Source organism: Mesoplodon densirostris, chromosome 15 (genome assembly GCF_025265405.1).
Source record: "Mesoplodon densirostris isolate mMesDen1 chromosome 15, mMesDen1 primary haplotype, whole genome shotgun sequence".
Classification (NCBI taxonomy): Eukaryota; Metazoa; Chordata; class Mammalia; order Artiodactyla; family Ziphiidae; genus Mesoplodon; species Mesoplodon densirostris.
In genome coordinates, this window is record NC_082675.1 from 40,040,888 (window position 1) to 40,064,957 (window position 24,070).

Below are 24,070 nucleotides of genomic sequence, written 5' to 3' on the forward strand. Positions count from 1 at the left end.
ATTTTAATGCTGTTTTCCTTTTGGACCTTAATACATACATTTATGCAGATATACATACTTACATAAAGATGTTTTAGAGAGAGATGTCTGAACAGTCTCCCTGAACTCACCTCTGTATCACAGGAGGATACTGATGCTTTCACCCTTACCTGTATCACTCTTCCTCTCTTGCTACCTTCTGCTTTGTGTTAGCTGAACCAATAACCTATAAATATTGACAAAGTTGATAGTTGCTACGTTCTTTTCGGTTACCAGATTTCAGCCCCTTGTATTTTGTTTACAAGTTGATTGTAGAAGTTGGAAAATAATGAACAATGTTTGTTTATTGACTATTCACTGCTGAGCCAGGATTCATTTCCTTCTCTATAGATCCATTGTCATGACCCCTGTGCCACTCAAGGAGAGTGTTTCTAATGTCCAGGTCAAATAGATTCTTTTCTACTCTGTCCCAAATCAGTTGCTCAAGTCACCCTATAACTGTATTATGATAGACGTACTTGTATAAGTTTGCTTTGTTTTTCTTAGAATTTCTAACTACCTTTTTTTCTTATTGAGATTAGAAATGTTTTCCTCATCGTGTCATTAATATTATTTAATGCCTGTTATTCTATTTGATTATAATCTTTTTTGTTCTTTTTCTTGAAGACATACTTCTTGGGCTGAAAAACTTTCTGTACTAATTTGGACCATTTACTTTCTAGGCTATCCTACAACAGCAATTCTGGAATTTCTCTCACTGGATCCCTACATTAATTCCATTATTTCTTTCAACTCATGTTAGTCAACAAATATTTATGGAGCTCCTGTCTTGTACCAGGCACTATTTTAGACCTTGAAGATACACTAGTATACATGGTTGGGAAAATGTGGGCCTGTTTTTCCTTTTTTTTTTTTTCCCCTTATAGCTCACCCACAAGTAACTGCTTAAAAATGCACAGGAAGTAAATTTTCAAAGAGTCTTGCATATCTGAGAAAATGTTTCTATTTTACTATTGCATATAGATGGTATATTGACTGGATATAAAATTCTAGGTTGAAAATAGTTTTCCCTCAAAACTTTGAAGACATTTTCTCATTGTCTGTGAGCATCCAAAGCTGTCATTCTAATGTTCATTCCTTTATAGGTAATAGATTGTTTTCCCTTTCTGGGATGTAAGATCTTTTTATCCTAATTCTGAATTTCATAATGGTGTGTGTGTGTGAGTGTGTGTGTGTGTGTTTCTTTCATTGTGCTGTCCAGTCATCCTGTTAACCTGAAGACTAGTATCTCTTAAGATACTATTTTTGTCTATTATTTCCTCTCTCCATTTTTGTAGGTTCTTTCTTTCTGGAGCACTTCTTAGTCATAAACTGATCCTTTACAATCTTTTGTCTTGTTTTTGTTACTTGTTTTTTTCCATGTTCTGAGAGATTTCTTCTATTTTACTCTCCAGCCCTATTATTGAAGCTATTTTGGTAATCACATGTTTAGTATCCAAGAACTTTTTATTGTTTGTTGATCATTTATATGTACGTGTGTGTACGTGTACCCTTTTCTTGTTTTATGTCAACATCACTTCTCATTTTTCCAGGGATACTAGCTCTTTTATGTTACTGGTTTGCTTCATACACTAGTGATCTTTGGTTGTCTGTATTTAGTAGTGTATGACTGCAATGAGTTTTCTGCATTAGTTGGTATGATGTAGTCTGCTTTTAGTTGTCTATCTGTTTTACCCCAGCCATTCCCAATTCTCCCTCCCCCAGGAGTTTTCCTATGAATAGGAAAGTCAACTGAGGACTCTGTATATGTTATGGGAGCTTTACTTTTCAATAAGAAAATGAGGAGCTATCCTTTGACCTGGGTAGGATTTTAGACTGGGGCACTCAGCTACAGCCCTATTATTATAATTTCCCTTGTGATTTCTTCTTTAACTCATTGCTTATTTGGGAGTGCATTGTTTTTAAGATTCACATATTTGTGAATTTTCCAGATTTTCCTTCGTTTTTGATTTCTAATTTAATTCCATTGTGGTGAGAGAACATACTTTGTCTGATTTCAGTGCTTTTAAACTTATTGAGACTTGTTTTGTGACCTAGAAAATGGTTTGTCCTAGAGAATGTTCCAAGTGTGCTTGAGAAGAATGTGTGTTCTGCAGCTGTTGGCTGGAGTGTTCTGTAGATGTCAGGTAGGTTTAGGTGGTAGTGTGTTCAAGTCTGCTATATCTATGCTGATTTTCTGTCTGTCTTGTTCTATCCACTATTGAGAGTGGAAGTCTATAACTTATTGATGAATTTATATATTTCTTTCTTCAATTCTGTCAGTTTTTGCTCTGCATATTTGGGGGCTTTCGTGTTGAATGCATGCTCTGCATATTTGGGGGCTTTCGTGTTAAATGTTATATCTCTAATAAATTGACCCTTTTGTTATAGAATTCACTGTCTCTAGTAACACTTTTACCTTAAAGTCTCCTTTGTTTGATACTAATTAATTAATCACCAGCTCTCTTTTGGTTTTTGTTTGCATGGTATTTCTTTTTCCATCCTTTTGCTTTCAGCCTATTTGTATCTTCAGATCTAAAGTGTGTCTATTGTAGACAGCATATAGTTAGATCTTTTTTTTTTTTTTGTCCTGTCTGACGGTTTCTGCCTTTTGATTGGAGTGTTTAATCAATTCATGATTAATGTTATTGATATGGTTGGATTTATGCTAGTCATTTGGCTTTCTATATGTCTCAAGTCTTTTTTGTTCCTCTGTTCCTGTTTTTCTTACGTGCCCCCACCTTGCTCTTTCTGTAACTCCTATTATTGATATGATGGACCTTCTAGGATAATCTTCTAGTTTTTTATCTTCTCTCTTAATTTAATTTATTTAAATTAAAATAGCCGCATGTGGCTTGTGGCTACCATTCTGGACAAGAGTTCTAGACTTCTCCCATTGTTAGCCTATGATTCAGCATTCTCAGGTCAGTTTCTATTTGTCCACCAGCTCCTTGCTTTTTAATTCGTTTGTTTTTCTTTCCCATTCTCCCAGTTCTCATAGTCTTTTGTCTTTAAAAATATACACAGATCTTTACTGTAGTTTTGTGGGATTTGGGGAGGAAGCAACAGTAGATGCAGATATTCACTTTGTCATCTTTACTTAGATCTTGATTGGCCTAATTCCTGTTCTGGAATCTACTCCAATTAAACTATGTTGCCCAATTCTTTATTCCTTCATTCTAGAAATTTTAGTCCTATTAATGTAACCTATGATCTCTAATCTTTATTTTTTACATCCATATCAACACTGTTGCTATAAGTTTTACTTTTATATAAAAATCTCTAGGTTCTTTTTGTTTGTTTTAGTTGTTTTATAGTTTTCATGTTTTGTCTCCTTATTTTAAAATTCATGGCATGTACTACCATGCTATGACTTCCATAGACACTCATGTACTTAGTATCTTATTGACTTAGGTCATTGAGTTAAAATGATTATCTTAGATTTTATATTTTCTAAATTCCTAATGTGGGATATGTGTCATTTTTTTCAACCATATTTTTTCCTGGTTATATAAATAATGAAATTAGAGAAATTTTGAAAAATAGAGCAAAACACTAAAAAGAAAATCTTCTGTATTACTGGTACCTACAAGGTAACTGAATTAACATTTTGAAATACACCTTTCTCTCCATCACCCACCCCTCCTGTGTAATATATGTATTTCCCTTTTCCCTTCAGCATTCACAAATAATTAGTAAAAGCTATTTTGTAATCTTTTTCTTTTTTTAAAAAATGGTAGTACACTGTGAATTTCTACTAACACTGGAGTCTTTTTTTAATGCTGAAAAGAGCATTACTTTTTTTTAAACTTTGTATTCTTTGACCTTTAGTATTCATTCAACTAAAACTTAGTTGTTGAACACTCATTCTGTGTTATATGCTATGCTAAGCAGATGCAAGCTTGCTTAAGATAAAATTCTGTCCATTGGTACGAGACTGGGTTCATATTTTGCCTCTAATAAATTAAAACAAGGGAGCTTCAATAAATAAGTTCCCTTGAATAGAGTTTCAAATTGGCAGATTTTTACAGAATTGCAGTCTTTAGAAAATGATGTAGCATGATTTCAGCCTATTTGGGAATATGTTAAAGGTATAATAACTAGTTAATTTTCTCTGTATTTTCCAAGTAAATTCTTTAGTTCTTCATAAAATATAAAAATCTTGAAATTCAAATATGAATAAGTATCTTTTAGTTGTTGAAAAAATTTTTTTAATTTCAGTTTTATTGAGGTATAATTGACAAATAAAATTATTTTTTTTAAAAGTATTTATCATGGTGATTTGATAAATGTGTATATTGTGAAAGGATTCCCACCATCTGGTTAATTAACATATCCATCACCTCACATCTTTTTTTATTTTTTTATTTTTTGATGAGAACATTTAAGTTCTACTCTGAAAATGTTTTGTTTTTGTTTTGTAGATTAAGAGCAGGATTATGTGATCGCTGTGCAGTAACTGAAGAACATATGCGGAAGAAACAACAAGAGTTTGAAAATATTCGACAGCAGAATCTTAAACTTATCACAGAGCTTAGTGAGTTTCCTTTCTTCATTTATTAAGTATGTAAAGCATAGTATGGTATTGTTAAAACCTGTTATTAAATTGGTTACAATCAGATGGATTATTTACATATGTTTTTCTTTATTTAGGCAAAAGTTCAAATGTTGTTTTTTCCCTTTTTGTAGATTTAATCTCATGCTTATTTTAGTAAGAAATAGGGTACAGTAAGGTGCAAATACTGTCCTCGTTGGCCTTAAAGTCTCCCCAGCTGTAAGACAAGAAGCAAATTTTCTTTGGTTATATCCATATTTGCTTCTTTGGTTTTATTTCATATTAATTCAACTACTTATATTTAGTAAATTTAAACACAAAGCAGACAATTTAGTGTTCTACAAAGGTGTATTTTTTTATTTTCACTATTTTTTTGGACACACTATTACAAGTATACCATTTTTAGTTTAGTCTACTTACCATTTTATGTAGGATTTTCTTACATTTATCTTCTTTTCCAAACTAATTTGGTATTTTGACTTTTTTTTTCTATTAATTATATTGCTGTCCTCTGGTTACTCAAGCAAGAATATATGAATGTATGCTGATTGTTTTAAAAAGAGATAGAAGGAACATAGTTTTATTCTCCCAGAGGTAACTACTATTAAGTATATAATAAATATCTTTACAGGTCCAGATTTATCTATCTTTCTGTTTGTCTCTTTCCCTCATTTTACCCCCTCCTCTATCTTCTCTTTTAAATTTTTAATGGGATCATATCATATACTTCTTGTTCTGACATATGTTATTTTATTTTAGACTATATATTAGAAGTCTTTACATGTTTATATGTTTGTTTATATATTTAGACCCATAGATTCTGTGGTGTGTATGAATGAATGCATGCATGAGTTTATTTAGGAATATAAGATTATCAATGAGTAGAAAACTATTACATTTCAATAGACATAGTTGAGATCCACAATTATATTACCATTAGTACTTGAAATAATCTGCAGTAATGTCTACATGTCTAATAGTCAGATTTCTAGCAACTTTAACTGTCTGAAAAATAGCCCAAAACTCAACAAGCAAAAACCTTAGGTATTAAGGAATAAGACAGCATTCTTTTTAATGGCTGCATTGTGTAGATGCCATTTATTTACCCATTCTCATATTGATGAACAAGTCAATTTTTTGATTGAGTGTTTGAGAATTTCAGTTTCCCTATATTCTCTTCAGTTTTGTGCAAAAATGTATTAATTGACAATATCCAGTTCAGTGGGTAAAGAACGATATACCTTTTTAATATTAGCATTCTCTTTATTACTATTCAGGTCAAGTATCTTTTATCTTGATCTTCAGTTTGCATTTCTTCTTGGGTGAATGGTTTGAATATCCTTTGTCTAATTTTCAGATAGGTAAAATACTTCATGAGTTCATGTTGAAAATTCAAATTCAAGACTATAGAGCTTTTGCTAACCTCTTCTAATAACATCTGTATCCCCTTTCTTCCACACTGAGAATCATGGTTCTCAAGGACACAGGGATGATAGAATTAAAATATCCCCTAACTACTCATTTTTTAATCTCATATTATAGAACAATAGTCTTAGAATAATACCACTAATAATACCTCCAATGTGATTACTGAAAAGTTCAAGAAAACTAATTTTACATTAAAATGAGCAACAGGAAAATCATTGAAGTCAAATCCCAAAGTTATTTTATGAATAAAAATACTAAGCCTTCATGTTTATGAATTCTTGGTGTTTCTATTATCGTTGCTACTTTTTACCCCCCGGCCTGCCTCTCTTTTTTGTTCTTTTTCCAGTTATTGCATTTTGAAGATATTTATCTTGTTATTTCATCTTTATTTTATCCTTATTTTGTTTTTTTGTTATTTCATCTTTATTTTATCCTTATTTTGTTTTTAAACTCTTTATTTCTATTTTTTTGATCAACCTTGAAATTTTACCATGCTTTCCTAAAATATAAAGATAGTATCTTACCCTCTTCTGAATAATACAAGGACTTTAAAACACTTTCACTCTGATCATCTCCTTCTCCATTTACATAGTTTATGGCCTGTATTTTTTTTTCAGCCCTGCAAGTTAGAAACTTTTTTAAAAATTACCTTATTCAGACAGTTTTTAACAGACTTACCTACATGTGCAGCAGTTTCTTTGCTTATTATTGCTTTTTACATCTCACTTTTCTTCTGGCATTATTACCCTTTCTGATCTTTCTTTTTTTTGGCCATGCCACACTGCAAGGCATGTGGAATCTTAGTTCCCCCAAGTAGGGATCAAGCCTGTGCCCCCTGCAGTAGAAGTGCAGAGTCATAACCACTGGACCACCAGGGAAGTCCTGAGATTCATTCTTTAAAAGTTCCTTTACAGGATATTTGTCGGTTCTAAACCCTCAGTTTTTATCCTCAATGTTTTTATTTTACCATTATTTTTATACGGCTATTTTACAGGATAACAATTATTTTTCTCTGGCTACTATTAAGATTTTTTCCTTAGTTGTTGGTATTCTGTAGTTTTAGTGCAATTTCAAGTAGGTTTTTAAGAAAAAAGTCTGTTTAGTATACATTACAAAATCTATTGAATCACTTCTTTTTTTTTTTTTTTTTTTTTTTTTGCGGTACGCGGGCCTCTCACTGTTGTGGCCTCTCCCGTTGCGGAGCACAGGCTCTGGACGCGCAGGCTCGGCGGCCGTGGCTCACGGGCCCAGCCGCTCCGCGGCACGTGGGATCCTCCCAGACTGGGGCACGAACTCGCGTCCCCTGCATCAGCAGGCGGACTCTCAACCACTGCGCCACCAGGGAAGCCCTGAATCACTTCTTTAATCATATCTGTAAAACTGTCGGCTACTAGCTCTTCAAATATTGTGTCTTCTCCATTCTCCTTATTTGGGGGTTATGATGAGACCTTGTCATTCGATCCTTTGGTCTCTTAACATCTCTTTCCTGTTTTTCGTCCCCTCATTTCACTGCTGCGTTCTGGGTAATTTCTTCAGCTTTCTTGCTTATTATACTAAGTTCTTCAGCTCTGTTACACTGAGTTATTTTATTTCAGTAACCAAATTTTTCATTTTTAAAAATTCTGTTTGGTTCTTTTTCAAATCTGTGTAGTCTTTTTTTTTTAATGAAAATTTTTTTTCTGCTTTATAACAAATTTTATCAGTTATACATATACATATATTCCCATATCCCCTCCCTTTTGCGTCTCCCTCCCACCCTCCCTATCCCACCCCTCCAGGCGGTCACAAAGCACCGAGCTGATCTCCCTGTGCTATGCGGCTGCTTCCCACTAGCTATCTACCTTACGTTTGGTAGTGTATATATGTCCATGCCGCTCTTTTGCTTTGTCACAGCTTACCCTTCCCCCTCCCCATATCCTCAAGTCCATTCTCTAGTAGGTCTGTGTCTTTATTCCTGTCTTACCCCTATGTTCTTCATGACATTTTTTTTTCTTAAATTCCATATATATGTGTCAGCATACAGTATTTGTCTTTCTCTTTCTGACTTACTTCACTCTGTATGACAGACTCTAGGTCCATCCACCTCATTACAAATGGCTCAATTTCGTTTCTTTTTATGGCTGAGTAATACTCCATTGTATATATGTGCCACATCTTCTTTATCCATTCATCCGATGAGACACTTAGGTTGTTTCCATCTCCGGGCTATTGTAAATAGGGCTGCTATGAATATTTTGGTACATGTCTCTTTTTGAATTATGGTTTTCTCAGGGTATATGCCCAGTAGTGGGATTGCTGGGTCATATGGTAGTTCTATTTGTAGTTTTTTAAGGAACCTCCATACCGTTCTCCATAGTGGCTGTACTTTTTTTTTTTAATGAAATTTCTTAAAAATATAGAAAAGTAAGGAGAATAGTAAGGAACCCTCATACACCTATCACATAGATTAACAGTTGTTCATATTTTGCTGTATTTTCTTCATTTCTTTTTGAACTGAAATATTTTAATGTCAATTACATACATCAGGAGATTTTTCCCCTAAATACTTGGATAATTTATACCTAACCACAATACCACTACCTTGCCTACCAAAGATTACCCATAATTTTCTCTAATATTCTTTAAGAGCCAGTCCATATTCATATTTCTACAGCTGTCCCTCTTAAGGTAGTTTGCAACCGTTTTGTTCACACCTGCCAATCACAGACCACACATTGCATTTGTCTCTTAATCTGGAATAAGCTCCCTTCCTATTTTTTTCTTTTATGACATTGACTTCTTGAAGAAGTAGGGCTGTTTTCCTAAAATTATGACACCTTCTGGGTTTTTCTCATCATTTTATTTATCTTGTTTCTTTATTTCCTATAAAATAGAAATTGTATCTGAAGGCTTGATTAGGTCCAGATTAAACATTTTTGACAGCAGTACTTTATAGGTAAAATTGTCTACTTTACATTGTATCATATTAGGATATGGATATTGTCAGGTTATTCCACTCTTTGGGATTGGTGGCCAGATTTCTCCATTATAGAGTTATATTTTCCCCCGAGTACCACCAAGTAGTCTAAATTGGGAGGATGGATGTGTGATACTTTGAAATCTTGCAAAAATACAATTCTCCCTCAATCTTTCTTTAATGATTTTAATATCCATTTGTGATTCTGGCCTGAATCAGTTATTTAATTACAGACTACAAAATGATAATTTTCCATTTCTGTTATTCTTTATCAGCTAGCATTCTTCTATAAACAAGAATTCTCCCTCATCAGTTTGGGGCTATTGGTTACCTTGGGATGTAGTTCCTACTAGAAAGGCATGATACATCTTAATTTTTTCCCTTTAATTGCCAGTTTTCAGAGTAATATCTTGTATAATAGTTACAGTGGTGACAAATAAGGTTTTTTTTTTTAACATCTTTATTGGAGTATAATTGCTTTACAATGGTGTGTTAGTTTCTGCTTTATAACAAAGTGAATCAGCTATACATATACATATATCCTCATATCTCCTCCCTCTTGCTTCTCCCTCCCACCCTCCCTATCCCACCCCTCTAGGTGGTCACAAAGCACTGAGCTGATCTCCCTATGCTATGCGGCTGCTTCCCACTAGCTATCTGTTTTACATTTGGTAGTATATATAAGTCCATGCCACTCTCTCACTTCGTCCCAGCTTACCGTTCCCCCTCCCCGTGTCCTCAAGTCCATTCTCTACGTCTGCATCTTTATTCCTGTCCTGCCCCTAGGTTCTTCAGAACCTTTTTTTTTTTTTTTAGATTCCATATATATGTTAGCATACGGTATTTATTTTTCTCTGTCTGACTTACTTCACTCTGTATGACAGTTTCTAGGACAAATGAGGTTTTGTGTGTTGTATATGTTATGTTTCATTTTGCTTTTGACATGAATGGAGCTTTCTCTTTTTTGAGCATAATAGACATATGTAATTTTATATATTCAGTGTGTGTCATTCAGTTATGTTCATTATTTTTATTGATGCTCAAATTATCTCAATCTTCTCTGTCTACTCATTTTTGGTAATCACTTTTATCATGTTAGTTTTGAGCCTTCCATCTTTTAAATCTTTAAACATTTCATTATCATATAATTCTGTTATCTGAAATACTTGGGAATCTATATATGAGTTATTTTCTACTGACTAGTGGTAAATGAATTCAGATCACTTTGGCTCCATCCCAGGAGTTCAGGCTTAAACTGGAAATCTCAAGTTCAGTCCCTCCACCAGTGCTGATACCAGTATCTGCTTGCTAACACTGCTTGGGTTTTAGCTCACAATTTGTTTTGTTTTTGTTGTTGATTGTGGTGGTGGAGTGGGAGGCTCTTGGATTTCTCTCCCTGTGTCCAGCTTAGTTGTCCTCTGGAATCCTTCCTGATTTTTTCAACAGCTCAACGTAACCTTTTTCTCCTTGGAATTTCATTTTTTCTCCTTGGAATTTCATTTAGTATTTTATCTGAACCTCTCTAATGCCCTTGTCACTTTCAGTTGTAAAAAATATGTTTATATAATATCTTGTCTCATTAGGCTACACTTTCTTCTAGGTCACTGTCATATCTTCAGGTTTTTGTTTTGTTTTGTTTTTTTCCAGATCCTCCACAGGAGGTAGTTTAGTAACCCTCACATATTGTATTGATATATAGTCAACAAATTTTTATTTACTCAGTGTAAGAAAATATGTTTGGATTTGTAAACCACTAAATTATTAACAGATTTTTGGAGTATGATTAACTTTCTTTCTTAGAGGTTAATTGTACTTACTCTGACTTGATTTCTTTGATATATTTCTCCTCGTAAAACACATGCTTAACCAGTGACATAATATCAAGGATTGATAATTTTGTGCTGGCAGCAGTAGAAATTATAGCCCAAAACTAAGTTTCTGCTTTATAAATAAGGATGGATAGGAAAATTTAGTCAAGATAGATTCAAACAAGGAGATACTACTTCAATGGTATATTTAAGTTACTGATACCATAATTATTAATGAAACATAGAGTATGACTAGGAAGAAAATTTACTTAAGTGTGCTTATGTTATAAAAATTACACTGATATTCAGTGTTATATTTTATGATCAGATTTATTTCAAGATAAATGGTGTTTGAAATTAGTAGGACTGAGTAACCAGATGGAATGCTTTCTTGTGCTCAATATGAATAATTAAACTATACTCCCCAGTACATGAGGTACTCTTTTTTTTTTGCCCACAAGCATTACACAGAATTATCAGTTAATCATTTACATGGAACTTGTACTACATGAGATGTAATAATCACTACCTAGTAACAAATTAGTTTTGAACAGTAGCATTAACCCTGACTAACATCATGACTTAGAATTTGAATTCCTAATTCTCCATAATTGTTGCAACTGTTGAAAGAACCTGACATACATCTTATTATAGCTATAATTTGTGCTTTCTTTTCACATTATATTTAAGTGAATGAAAAGAATACTCTGCAGGAAGAAAATAAAAAGCTTTCTGAACAGCTGCAGCAGAAAATCGAGTAAGTATTTTTTCTTAATTGTGGCAGAAAATTGAATATTTTCCCCTAGCTTCTCTTTCTTCATTTTACTTAGCTTTGCAAACTGTAAAGATATATTAAGAGTTAAAGGTTTCATTTTTAAAAGTTATAAAGTATTCTGCAAATGAAAATATAAAGAAAATAACTATATTTTTGTTCTGGGAGTATATATGAAGGGTGTGTATGCATCTCTTAGCTTAGTGTGTGAATATATAAAAATCAAAACATTTTAATTTAAAGCACTTTAATTTTTATAACTTTATTATAAATAACAAATCATTCAAATAAATTATTTGAAGTACTTATATTTTAAACATTTGAGTTTTGTTACCACCTTTCTAGCCCTGTCCCAGAAACTTTATAAAATCAATCTGAATAATTATTTCCTCTTATACACTTCTCAGGCCTGGAGAACTTCCTCCTTTCCCTCTCCCCCAATTTCTCATAATAAAAATAATAACTTTCATCTTGTGTTCCAGTTACTCTTCTTTGTGTTTTATGTTTATTATTTCTAATCCTCACTGTGACTCTTCAAGGTAGTTTTATTAACTCTACTTTATGGATGAGGAATCCACATCTTAAAAAAGTCAAGTAACTTGCCATGGTCTCACAACTAGTAGATAATGAGACATCACTCAGAACCCCATCTTCTGACTTAAAAGCCACTGTTCTTTCCATTATTTGACAGTGTCTCAAAAAAAAGAATCTGTTTTTCTGGGTCTAGTCTGACTGATGCCAAGCAGAGTTATAGCCAGTTCTTAGTTCCCATTTATGTAAAGCTTATATAATATTTTTTAAAAGTTAGGATTCAGGATAGTGTTAATGGTTTATAGGGTTTTAAAGACTGTTGCATCTGAGTGGACATCTACAAAAACTTTGCTAAACTATGTAGACGTAACATTATTTTGGCTTACGAGTAGTTACTGTCTTATGTATAAACACATATCACAAGTGGAATTAACATCTTTATCATATCAGTATATTTTTAAGTAGTGGATGTCCAATAGGATTTTGATATTTCTCCCATGTTATCATGAATATTGGTCCAATATTCAGCCCACTGAATATTGGTAGCCAAAGAGAATTTTGAGGGGGGATAATAGATGAGGAAAGAAGGCTATCAGGCCAGACTGAGGTTATCAAACATGTGTGTATGAAAATGTCAACCCTTTATCATTTTACTCATGCTGCATATTGAAGTGGAGCTAGAACACAAATTCACAGTCTTTTCTATATGATTCCAAAACACAAAGTTTTTCTTTTTGAAAAGTTACAACCTAATCTCACTTCAATTGACAAGATACTTTTTATTATAGTCCTTATTTGTCCCACTTCCTGTGAGCATTCCTATGCTTCACTGTGATAATATCAGTGTGTTTGACTACAGGATGATACCTCAGGCTCTACTGGAGGTGTTTTGTAACAAGCTGTATATGCTCTGCATTGCCCTTCAATTTTTTTTTAATAGATCTTTATTGAAGTATAATTGCTTCACAATACTGTGTTAGTTTCTCTTGTACAACGGAGTGAATCAGCCATGTGCATATATATATCCCCATATCCCCTCCCGCTTGAGCATCCCTCCCACCCTCCCTATCCCACCTCTCTAGGTCATCACAAAGCACCAAGCTTATCTCCCTAGGCTATGCTGCTGCTTCCCACTATCTATTTTACATTCGGTAGTGTATATGTCAGTGCTACTCTCACATCTCCCCAGCTTCCCCCTCTCCCACTGTGTCCTCAAGTCCATTCTCTATGTCTGCATCTTTATTCCTGCCCTGCCACTAGGTTCATCAGTACCATTTTTTTTTAAGATGCCATATATATGTGTTAGCATACGGTATTTGTTTTTCTCTTTCTGACTTAACTTCACTCTGTATGACAGACTGTAGGTCCATCCACCTCACTACAAATAACTCAATTTCGTTTCTTTTTATGGCTGAGTAATATTCCATTGTACATATGTACCACATCTTCTTTATCCATTCATCTCTCGATGGACATTTAGCTTGGTTCCATGTCCTGGCTATTGTAAATAGTGCTGCAGTGAACATTGTGGTACATGTCTCTTTTTGAATTACGGTTTTCTCAGGGTACATGCCCAGTAGCGGGATTGCTGGGTCATATGGCAGTTCTATTTTTAGTTGGTTTTTTTTGTGTTTTTTTTTTTTTTGCGGTACGCGGGCTTCTCACTGTTGTGGCCTCTCCCGCTGCGGAGCACAGGCTCCGGATGCACAGGCCCAGCGGCCATGGCTCATGGGCCCAGCCGCTCCGCGGCATGCGGGATCCTCCCGGACCGGGGCACCAACCCGCGTCCCCTGCGTCGGCAGGCGGACTCTCAACCACTGCGCCACCAGGGAAGCCCTATTTTTAGTTTTTTAAGGAACCTCCATACAGTTCTCCATGGTTGTTGTATCAGTTTATGCTCCCACCAACAGTGCAGGAGGGTTCCTTTTTCACTATACCATTTCCAGCATTTATTGTTTGTAGACTTTTTGATAATGGCCATTCTGACTGGTGTGAGGTGATACCTCATTGTAGTTTTGATTTCTCTACTAATTAGTGATGTTGAGCATCTTTTCATGTGCCTCTTGGCCATCTGTATGTCTTCTTTGGTGAAATGTCTGTTTAGCTCTTCCACCCATTTTTTAATTGAATTGTTTGTTTTTTTGATATTGAGCTCCATGAGCTGTTTATATATTTTGGAGGTTAATCCTTTGTCCATTGATTCATTTGCTAATATTTTCTCCCATTCTGAGGGTTGTCTTTTCATCTTGTTTATAGTTTCCTTTGCTGTGCAAAAGCTTTTAAGCTTAATTAGGTCCCATGTGGTTTTTTTTTTGTTTGTTTTTATTTCCATTACTCTAGGAGGTGGGTCAAAAAAGATCTTGCTGTGGTTTATGTCAAAGAGTGTTTTTCCTATGTTTTCCTCTAAGAGTTTTATAGTGTCTGGTCTTACATTTAGGTCTTTAATCCATTTGGAGTTTATTTTTGTGTATGGTGTTAGAGAGTGTTCTAATTTCATTCTTTTACATGTAGCTGTCCAGTTTTCCCAGCACCACTTATTGAAGAGGCTGTCTTCTCCATTATATGTTCTTGCCTCCATTGTCATAAATTAGGTGACCATATGTGTGTGGGTTTATCTCTGGGCTTTCTACCCTGTACCATTAATCTATATTTCTGTGTTTGTGCCAGTACCATACTGTCTTGATTACTGTAGCTTTGTGGTGTAGTTTGAAGTCGGGCAGCCTGATTCCTCCAGCTCCATTTTTCTTTCTCAAGATTGCCTTGGCCTTTTGGGGTCTTTTGTGTTTCCATACAAATTGTAAAATTTTTTGTTCTAATTCTGTAAAAAATGCCATTTGTAGTTTGATAGGGATTGAATTGAATCTGTAGATTGCTTTGGGTAGTATAGACATTTTCACAGTATTCATTCTTCCAATCCAAGAGCATGGTATATTTCTCCATCTGTTTATGACATCTTTGATTTCTTTCATCAGTGTTTTATAGTTTTCTGAGTACATGCCTTTCACCTCCTTAGGTAAGTTTATTCCTAGGTATTTTATTCTTTTTGTTCAGTTGGTAAATGGGATTATTTCCTTAATTTATCTTTCTGATTTTTCGTTGTTAGTGTATAGCAATGCCAGAGATATCTGTGCATTAATTTTGTATCCAAATTCATTGATTAGTTCTAGTAGTTTTCTGGTGGCATCTTTAGGATTTTCTATGTATAGTATCATGTCATCTGCAAACAATTACAGTTTTACTTCTTCTTTTCCAATTTGTATTCCTTTTATTTCTTTTTCTTCTCTGATTGCTGTGGCTAGGACTTCCAAAACTGTGTTGAGTAAGAGTGGCAAGAGTGGCCATCCCTGTCTTGTTCCTGATCTTAGTGGAAATGCTTTCAGTTTTTCACCATTGAGAATGATGTTTGCTGTGGGTTTGTCATATATGGCCTTTATTATGTTGAGGTAGGTTCCCTCTATGCCTGTTTTCTGAGAGTTTTTATCATAAATGGGTATTGAATTTTGTCAAAAGCTTTTTCTGCATCTGTTGAGATGATCATATGGTTTTTATTCCTTAATTTGTTAATATGGTATATCACACTGATTGATTTGCACATATAGAAGAATCCTTGCATCCCTGGGATAAATCCCACTTGATCATGGTGTATGATCCTTTTAATACGTTGTTGGATTCTGTTTGCTAGTATTTTGTTGAGGATTTTTGCATCTGTGTTCATCAGTGATAGTGATCTATAGTTTTCCTTTTTTTGTGGTATCTTTTTCTGGTTTTGGTATCAGGGTGATGGTGGCTTCGTAGAATGAATTTGGGAGTGTTCCTCCCTCTGCAATTTTTTGGAAGAGTTTGAGAAGGATCAGTGTTAACTCTTCTCTAAATTTTTTTTTTTTTTTTTTTTGGTGGTACGCGGGCCTCTCCCTGCTGTGGCCTCTCCCGTTGCAGAGCGCAGGCTCCAGATGCGCAGGCTCAGTGGCCATGGCTCACGGGCCCAGCCGCTCCGTGGCATGTGGGATCCCCCCAGACTGGGGCATGAACCCATGTCCTCTGCATCGGCAGGTGGGCTCTCAACCACCGTGCCACCAGGGAAGCCCTTCTGTAAATGTTTGATAGAATTCACCTGTGAAGCCATCTGGTCCTAGACTTTTGTTTGTTGGAAGATTTTTAATCACAGTTTCAGTGTCATTACTTGTGATGGGTCTGTTTATATTTTCTAACTCTTCCTGGTTCAGTCTTGGAAAATTGCACGTTTCCAAGAATTTGTCCATTTCTTCATGCTTGTCCATTTTATTGGCATATAGTTTTTTGTAGTAATCTCTTATAATCCTTTGTATTTCTGCAGTGTCAGTTGTGATTTCTCCTTTTTTGTTTCTAATTTGATTGATTTGTGTCCTCTCCCTTTTTTTCTTGATGAGTCTGGCTAAAGGTTTATCAACTTTGTTTATCTTCTCAAAGAACCAGCTTTTAGTTGTATTGATCTTTGCAATTGTTTTCTTTGTTTCCATTTCATTTACTTCTGCTCTGATCTTTATGATTTCTTTCCTTCTACTGACTTTGGGTTTTCTTTGTTCTTCTTTCTCTAGTTGCTTTAGGTGTACCCTTCATTTTTAAAAAAACTGAATTCTGAATCACATCTGGTTCCAAAGATTTCAGATAAGTGGTGGTTGACCTACAATAATTTATGTTCTGTGAATTAATTTAGCACATGTAGCTTATGGTATTTTGAACACATCAGCCCTGATATTTATGAATTCCAAAGATAAATAACTAGCCTGTAGAGGTTATACGGAATTAGATGGGTGAATGCCTCCAAAACCAAGGTTATAAAGTGAATTGTAACTAGATAATATCATTTGCTTGGTCAACTGTGAATTCTAATTTGTTCAGAATTAGTTTTAGTGTTCTCAAATTCACAGATTTTTCTGTTGAAGCTCATTGATACATTAGAAAAGAAGTAAAAGCTGAAGTTTTTAATAACAGTGAAGATCAATCATATAGATGAGCTCAGGGCATGTATGTTTTATTTAGTACATGGCCTTAGAACAGTGTAGGAGGTAATCTGTTGTCTCTTTCAGTTCTCTCCTGAAATTTAAGATAGTTATTCTCATAAGCCAACTTCTTTTACAACTTATTCTCCTCAAGTTCCCTTTTGCTTTCAGTCAGAAAAAAAAATAGCAAGTATTATCTTGCCTGAAATTTCCCTGAACTTTAGAAAAAGTATTATTTTATTTATACTTTTCCTTGTTAAATGCAGTAATTCTGACTCACCTAATCTGGGTTTGATGTTACAGATACCTTCCTTTTTTGTTGTTGTTTTTGTTTTGTTTTGTTTGGCTGCATTGGGTCTTTGTTGCTGCATGTGGGCTTTCTCTAGTTGTGGCAAGCAGGGGTTACTCTTCGTTGCGGTGCATGGGCTTCTTATTGCGGTGGCTTCTTGTTGCAGAGCACGGGCTCTAGGCGCGTGGGCTTCAGTAGTTGCAGCACGTGAGCTCAGTAGTTGCAGCACGTGGGCTCAGTAGTTGCGGCACATGGGCTCAGCAGTTGGGGCTCACGGGCTTAGTTGCTCCACAGCATGTAGGATCTTCCCAGACCAGGGATCGAAACCACGTTCCCTGCATTGGCAGGCAGATTCTTAACCATTGAGCCACCAGGGAAGTCCCACAGAGACCTTTTATCGTAGGACAGTTGTTTAGTGACACTATAGTAGGAAATTATTCAGAAAAAAATTTGCTGTTATAAAGTTCAAAATATGTACTCAGCTGTACCAGTCACAGAAAGCAAGTAATTAAATAATCTAAGTGTTGAGGTCATGACTTGTTTTGGGAAATGGATGAGCTGGATGTGAAAGTCAAAGGAGTCTTCTTTTTTGTTTGTTTGTTTTTTAAAACCCGAGTCCTCGACAGTGAAAGCACAGAGTCTTAACCACTGGACTGCGAGGGAGTTCCCTCAGTGCTCTCTTTTAAATTGAATTCCTTGTATAACTTCTTTAACAAATAGCCATTGTTAGAATACCTCTTATACAGGTTCACTGTGTCCCAAGCGTATTTAATTTTAATGAGATGATACTGTTAAAAGTTCTAAGTTTGGGTAGAAGTCACTGTACAGAATGATATTTGTTGATTCTGATTTTTGCCTTCTGGGACCATGTGGAGCAAGTTTACCACCACCCCCCACCCCGCCTTCTATTTGATGGCCCTTTGTTTACATGAAGACAGGGTACGGGGCCCTCCTGAGTCTTAATTGTAAATATATAAATATACAGAGTAGATATTCTCTGTTCATTAACTGTTCTTTGTGAGACATGACTTTAAGACGCTTCAAATTATCATTTCTCTTTAATGTTTCAGTTTGTCGATATTTTAATTAATTCAGTTGTCTTCTAGGTATAGTCTGACCAGTAGACCAATACTGCTCCCTCCATTTTTCTGTATCTTTTTACTTAGGTTAATGTGATCAAAACATACATACATTACTGGTGGTTCTTTACCGGGTTTACTGCTAACTAGAACCTGTAAGTCAAAGTCTTCCCTATGGCTTTATAGCAGTTGTTATGGAAACCTTCTATCAAAGGAATCTTCACTGTAAGGTAAAGAGCACTATTGATTAAATACTATTTTCTGGGCATTGCATTACATTTTTACATATATTATTTCTTTCTCACCACTTTCCCACAAAAACGAAGTAGGAAAGTACAGTACTGTATCTACTTTAATAGAGGCTCAGAAAGGTTAACTAACTTACCCAATGTGACTAGTCAATGTCAGATGCAGGATTTGAACTCAGGTCTACCTCAACTACAGAGTTTTTAAACCCTTTGTATAGTTTTGTGCTAAAACAGCCTTAGAAGTTTACCTGCATGGTGTCACCCTGTATAGGTGGATTCTCTCTCTTCTGACTGAGGCTTTTTACCTTGCATTTATCCTGTTCTATTTCATTTTGTTAGATTTGGCCCATTATTCCAACCTCTGGGGGTCTTTCATATGTTGATTTTTTTCCTACCATGTATTAGGTTAGCTTTTATTCTCAGCTTTGTGTCTTCCACAAATTCGATGAATATTCCATCAGCACCCTCATCAAAATCAGTAATAAACGTTGAACAAAACCTGCCTGAGGATGGAGCCCTGAGGCATACTTCCACAGGTTTCCTCATTGATATAATTCTTTGTCTGATGGTGTTCAGTCAGTTTGGAGTCTGTCTTTGTCTATTAGTACCAAGTTTGTATTTCTCCCTTTTGTTTACAGTGAGAAGATAACAATAGAGTCACTGTCAGATGCCTTCCTGAGAGTGAAATATGCAGTAGAGCATTCCTCAGAAAACTGGCTTAATAACCCTATTTTTAAAAATTAGTCTTATTTGAATTATTCATATAATAAACTGGTTCCAAGAAGCCAGGGTATCAGACTCATTAGTGTATATTTCAGGGGACCCTTTTTTTGAAAATCAGAATGTCTAAGTGAACCTGATAGCTGTAACTACTGCATTAAATTTAAATTATGTTTTAACTGGAAGTGTAAGTTTTTTGGAGGAGGAGAAAAGCTTGAATATGATAAGCTTTTTTACAGACTCATTATGAAGGGAGACCCTGGATCCTTACAGCTCTTAGAAAAATGAACAACTAAAATTGTTTTGACAGGAATTTAAGGGGAGGCTCTCAGGCCGTTAGAAAGAAAAGTGGAAGGAGAAAGATGGCCAGTGTACATAATTAACCTAAAGCTATGGCATAAAATTTTAACTTTTCTCAGAAAATCAGAATGAGACCTAATGCTTTAAAGAAGAAACTTGGTTAACACATGGAAAGTTGTTTTGTTTTGTTTTGTTTCTTTTTCTTTTATGACAAAGGACAAAGGAGAACAAAGCCAGCACTTGTTTACTTAGTTTGGACACCTCTAGTTAGAGCTGGTTGTGTGTGTGTGTGTATGTGTGTGTGTGTGTTTGTATGTTTTTTCCTTTTGTGATCCCAGCTACTTCTAGATTGACTCTGCCAGGAAATCAGTTTCTTCTAGTGACTCATTCATGTTTCAGGTTGAATTTTTATGACTAATAGGCAGGTAGCCTGTGATGTGATTAATTAAAGTGAGGTCAGATAGATTTCATACTCCATTAATTTGTAAGGGTTTCTCGTATGACTTTAGTTTACTTTGTTTTTTCCAGAATAAGATGGTAGAATTGTAGGTAGAGATTAGGTATTAGCCCTAAAGATTTTACTCAGTATAGAGTATAGGATTGTAGACCACAAATAATATTGATATTATCTAGGAAATTAAGATACAAATCCATTAGGAAAAATTAATCTTTTAATTAAAATCTCTGTTGGTCATAATTTATAAAAATCTCATTATTCTTTGTTTGAAATATGTAGTATTACAAACTGATATGAGTATATTAGGATAGATTGGTTTTGTCATGTAAAGCCTAAATGCCTGACAGACTGATAAAAATTGGTGGCAAATAAGGTCAATGATGGCTTGACATGGGAAAGACAGTTGAGTTAAAGTGAATTAACTTTATTTTACTCAATACCCACAATTCAGTCCAAACCCCGTCTTTAGGTGCCTTCGGGCCTGAATTGAATTGGGCAAGAACATATGCCTAGATGAGCACAAACTTATTTTTCTAGTGAAATCTGGGAACCTCTCATATTCATTCAGTAAATATTTATTGGGCATGTACCAAGTACCCACTGTTGCAGACACTTGTGATGTATCAATGAACCAAAAAGATCCTTATCCTCTTAGAGCTTACTATCTGGCTGGTGAGCAATAGACAAATCAATTATGTACTATGTTAGAAAGCAGTAACTGCTATGGATAAAGTAACAGCAGAATAACAAGGAACCGGAGTACTAGGGTGTGGGAAGGGGGTTACGGTTTTAAATAGCATGTTCAAGGCAGGCATTGACGAGAGGGCAAACACTTGAAGATGAGGTAGTTAGCCATGTGATATGTGGTGATGAGCATTCCAAGCAGATGGAACAGCTGGAGCAAAGAACGTAAAGTAGGGGTGTGCCTGGTGTGTTTGAGGAGCCTCGGGGAAGCGAGGGTGGCTGGAGTAGAATGTAATATGAGAGAAGGGGGATGATCAGATCAGTCATTATAAGGAGTTCGGCTTGTGTTTTCAGTGAACTGGGGAGATGTGGCAGGTTTTAATCAGAAGAGTGACATTATATGACATAAGTTTTAATAAGACTATTTTGATTGATGTGTTGAGAGTACTGACAGTGAGCGTGGATAGAAGCAGAAGTAGAAATTCAAAGTCTGAGTCCTACTTGTAGTCAGTCATAAGTCCCATGGTCTGTACCAAGGGTAACAGTGTTGTCCTGAGAGTCTGGCTGCCAGGGTTTAGATCCTGCTTCTGTTAAACGTTTTTATTTTATTTTTTATAAATTTATTTATTTATTTTTGGCTGCATTGGGTCTTCGTTGCTGTGCGTGGGCTTTCTCTAGTTGCATTGAGCAGGGATTGCTCTTCATTGTGGTGCACGGGCTTCTCATTGTGGTGGCTTCTCTTGTTGCAGAGCATGGGCTCTAGGCGCTTGGGCTTCAGTAGTTGGGGCTCACAGGTTCTAGAGCACAGGCTCAGTAGTTGTGGTGCACGTGCTTAGTTGCTCTGCAGCATGTGGGATCCTCCCAGACCAGTGCTTGAACCCATGTCCCCTGCATTGGCAGGCGGATTCTCAACCACTGCGCCACCAGGGAAGCCCTTACTATTTTATTTTAGTGACTTAACCTCTGTATCTGTATTTTCTGTTTGTAAAATGAGAGTAATAATGATAATACCTTATACTTAAACTGATACATGTAACGCTTTGAACAGTGCCTGCCAGTGTAAACCTGCAACAAATGTTGGTGTTACCAGTGTTAGTATTATTTATCACCCTGAATTTGTCATTTGCCAAGTCTTGTTGATTCTGTTGCCAGAGTGTTTAACACTGGTCCCTTCCTTTCCATACCTATCTTCAGAATTCCAGTTCAAACCCAGAGAAGCTCCTGCCTGAACTACTATAGCCACTACTTCCTTCCTTTCTGTCCCAGTCAATCTTGCACACTCTTGCTGCTATATTGTCACATTACTTCCATTCTCTAAAACCTTAATTCCTTTCCTCTTGCTTTCTAAATTGTGTGCGCACTTAGTCGAGGCTCTCCATGTAGTTCCGGCTTGTCTTTCTCTAACACAAGTACACAGTACTGCCTGCCTTTACTCAAACTTGGAGGATCCTCTGCTGATTTTCTCTGCCATTTGAAATTCTTTTAATTTCACCTCAAGTACCACCAGCTGCACGTTCTACTTCACCTCTCACAGTAATATTCCCCACCTGGTACTCTAGTCATGTGAGTACTTCTCTAATCCTTGTATTTAGACTTGGAACATCAGATGCAAGGAATTATATCTCTTACAGCTTCATACCTGTGTTCTGCTGTCACTCATACCATATGCTAGATGTTTTAATAAATATTTATCAAACTAATTTTCATTCAGTTGTCCTTATTTTCCTCTAGGAATGATCAACCACATCAAGCAACCGATCTTGAATCTGAGGAAGATGTTATTCCAGATTCACCAATAACAACCTTTTCATTTTCTGGCACTAACCGACTACGAAGGAAGGAGAACCTCCACGTCCGATATGTAGAACAAACACATACTAAACTGGAGCACTCTGGGTGTGCACATGGTGAGGATTGGAGTTGTAGTTTAGTTACCTGGTTCTGTTAAAAAAAAAAGTATTCATCTATTGTTAGGAAGATAGTCATTTTTCAGGTAACTTATGTTACAACTGTAAGTTTAACTTCCATTAGTGAAGTGACTGGGAAGGCATCTACTGCCCGTATTATGTATAGACGTGTGTTGCTCATCTGAATATGTAAACACTCAGCATTTTACAAAGGTAGTGAATAGTTTTTTTCCTTTTTTCTTTTTATTTAAAAACTATTCCTATGTGTATATATCTGAGTGGGATACATGGAAAGAGGAGATATCCTAACATTAAGTTCCACCTACCGTGTGCTGGTTATTTTGCTGATTTGAATACATTATTACTGTGTTTTAATCCTCATGACAGGTTTGAGGTAGCTACTAGCACCTTCATTTTATAGATGAGGAAAGATTTGCTCTTTAGAGAGGGGTTAAGTAACCTGTCAAGTAAGTAGATGAGTCAAAATTCAAATATAGATCTTCCTGGCTCTAAACTTATGTACTTTCCAAGTCTTATCCACAGCTACTCCCACCAACGCTTTAACTAGCTATTTTTATTTTTTATAATATGTAGCACTTGGTGGTAAATCAAGAAATGGCTTTATAATGTATCTACTTCGTGGATTGTCAGTGGCATATTTCTAATTCCAAGCCAGTTTACCATTTCTGCTAAATGCTTTGGAACTACCTTTCCGTGTAGTCCTGAAATTTATCCTGTGACGTGATACAGTGCTTATTCCTTTTAATATTAATCTAAAAGTAAATATTTTTAAAACTTTCATCTTAACCTAAACTGTTTGTAACAAGGCAAGCACTTGAGGGGAAGGAGTATACACAGTCTTAGAGATATCTTTCTAATGCAAATAAATTGTTGACAGTAGCTATGCCTTTTAAAGAAACAGTAGATCTTAATCTTTGATACTGGAAAATTGACACAGTTTTCCCCCATTTTATATGAGCTTGCATCACCATCTAGTGGAAAACAAAAGAATTGTTAAAAATCTTACACGTAATTAGGAGCTAAATTAAAATGTAAGATCGTGGATTTAGAATGAACATTTGTGGGCCTTTTAGTCTAGTATCAGATAGAACATGAATCACTACAGATAAGCATTGGCATAATTTAGATCATGTTTAAATCCATCTGAAAGAATATCCAGAAAAACAAATCACAGCAATTTTCTTTTTTAGGAAAAGTCGTCTTTTGTATCTAGTAAAATGCTCTTGGTTTACTTCTTCATTGTATGAGAATAATCTGTAACTATTTAAAACTTTGTCAATTTTAATCTTGTTCTGATCATTTTTACTTGGAATATGAA

The 24,070-nt window shown here is 35.4% G+C and overlaps 1 protein-coding gene across 2 annotated transcripts in view; it reads left to right on the forward strand.

The window, feature by feature from the left end:
- Positions 1 to 24,070, forward strand: part of RBBP8 (RB binding protein 8, endonuclease) — an 82,297-nt gene that overhangs the window by 26,329 nt on the left and 31,898 nt on the right. For both annotated transcript variants that reach the window (XM_060118876.1, XM_060118877.1), the window contains 3 exons: positions 4,443 to 4,555; positions 11,456 to 11,522; positions 22,556 to 22,731. In XM_060118876.1, coding sequence (XP_059974859.1) covers positions 4,443 to 4,555; positions 11,456 to 11,522; positions 22,556 to 22,731 — 356 coding nt within the window. The remainder of the gene's footprint in view (positions 1 to 4,442; positions 4,556 to 11,455; positions 11,523 to 22,555; positions 22,732 to 24,070) is intronic.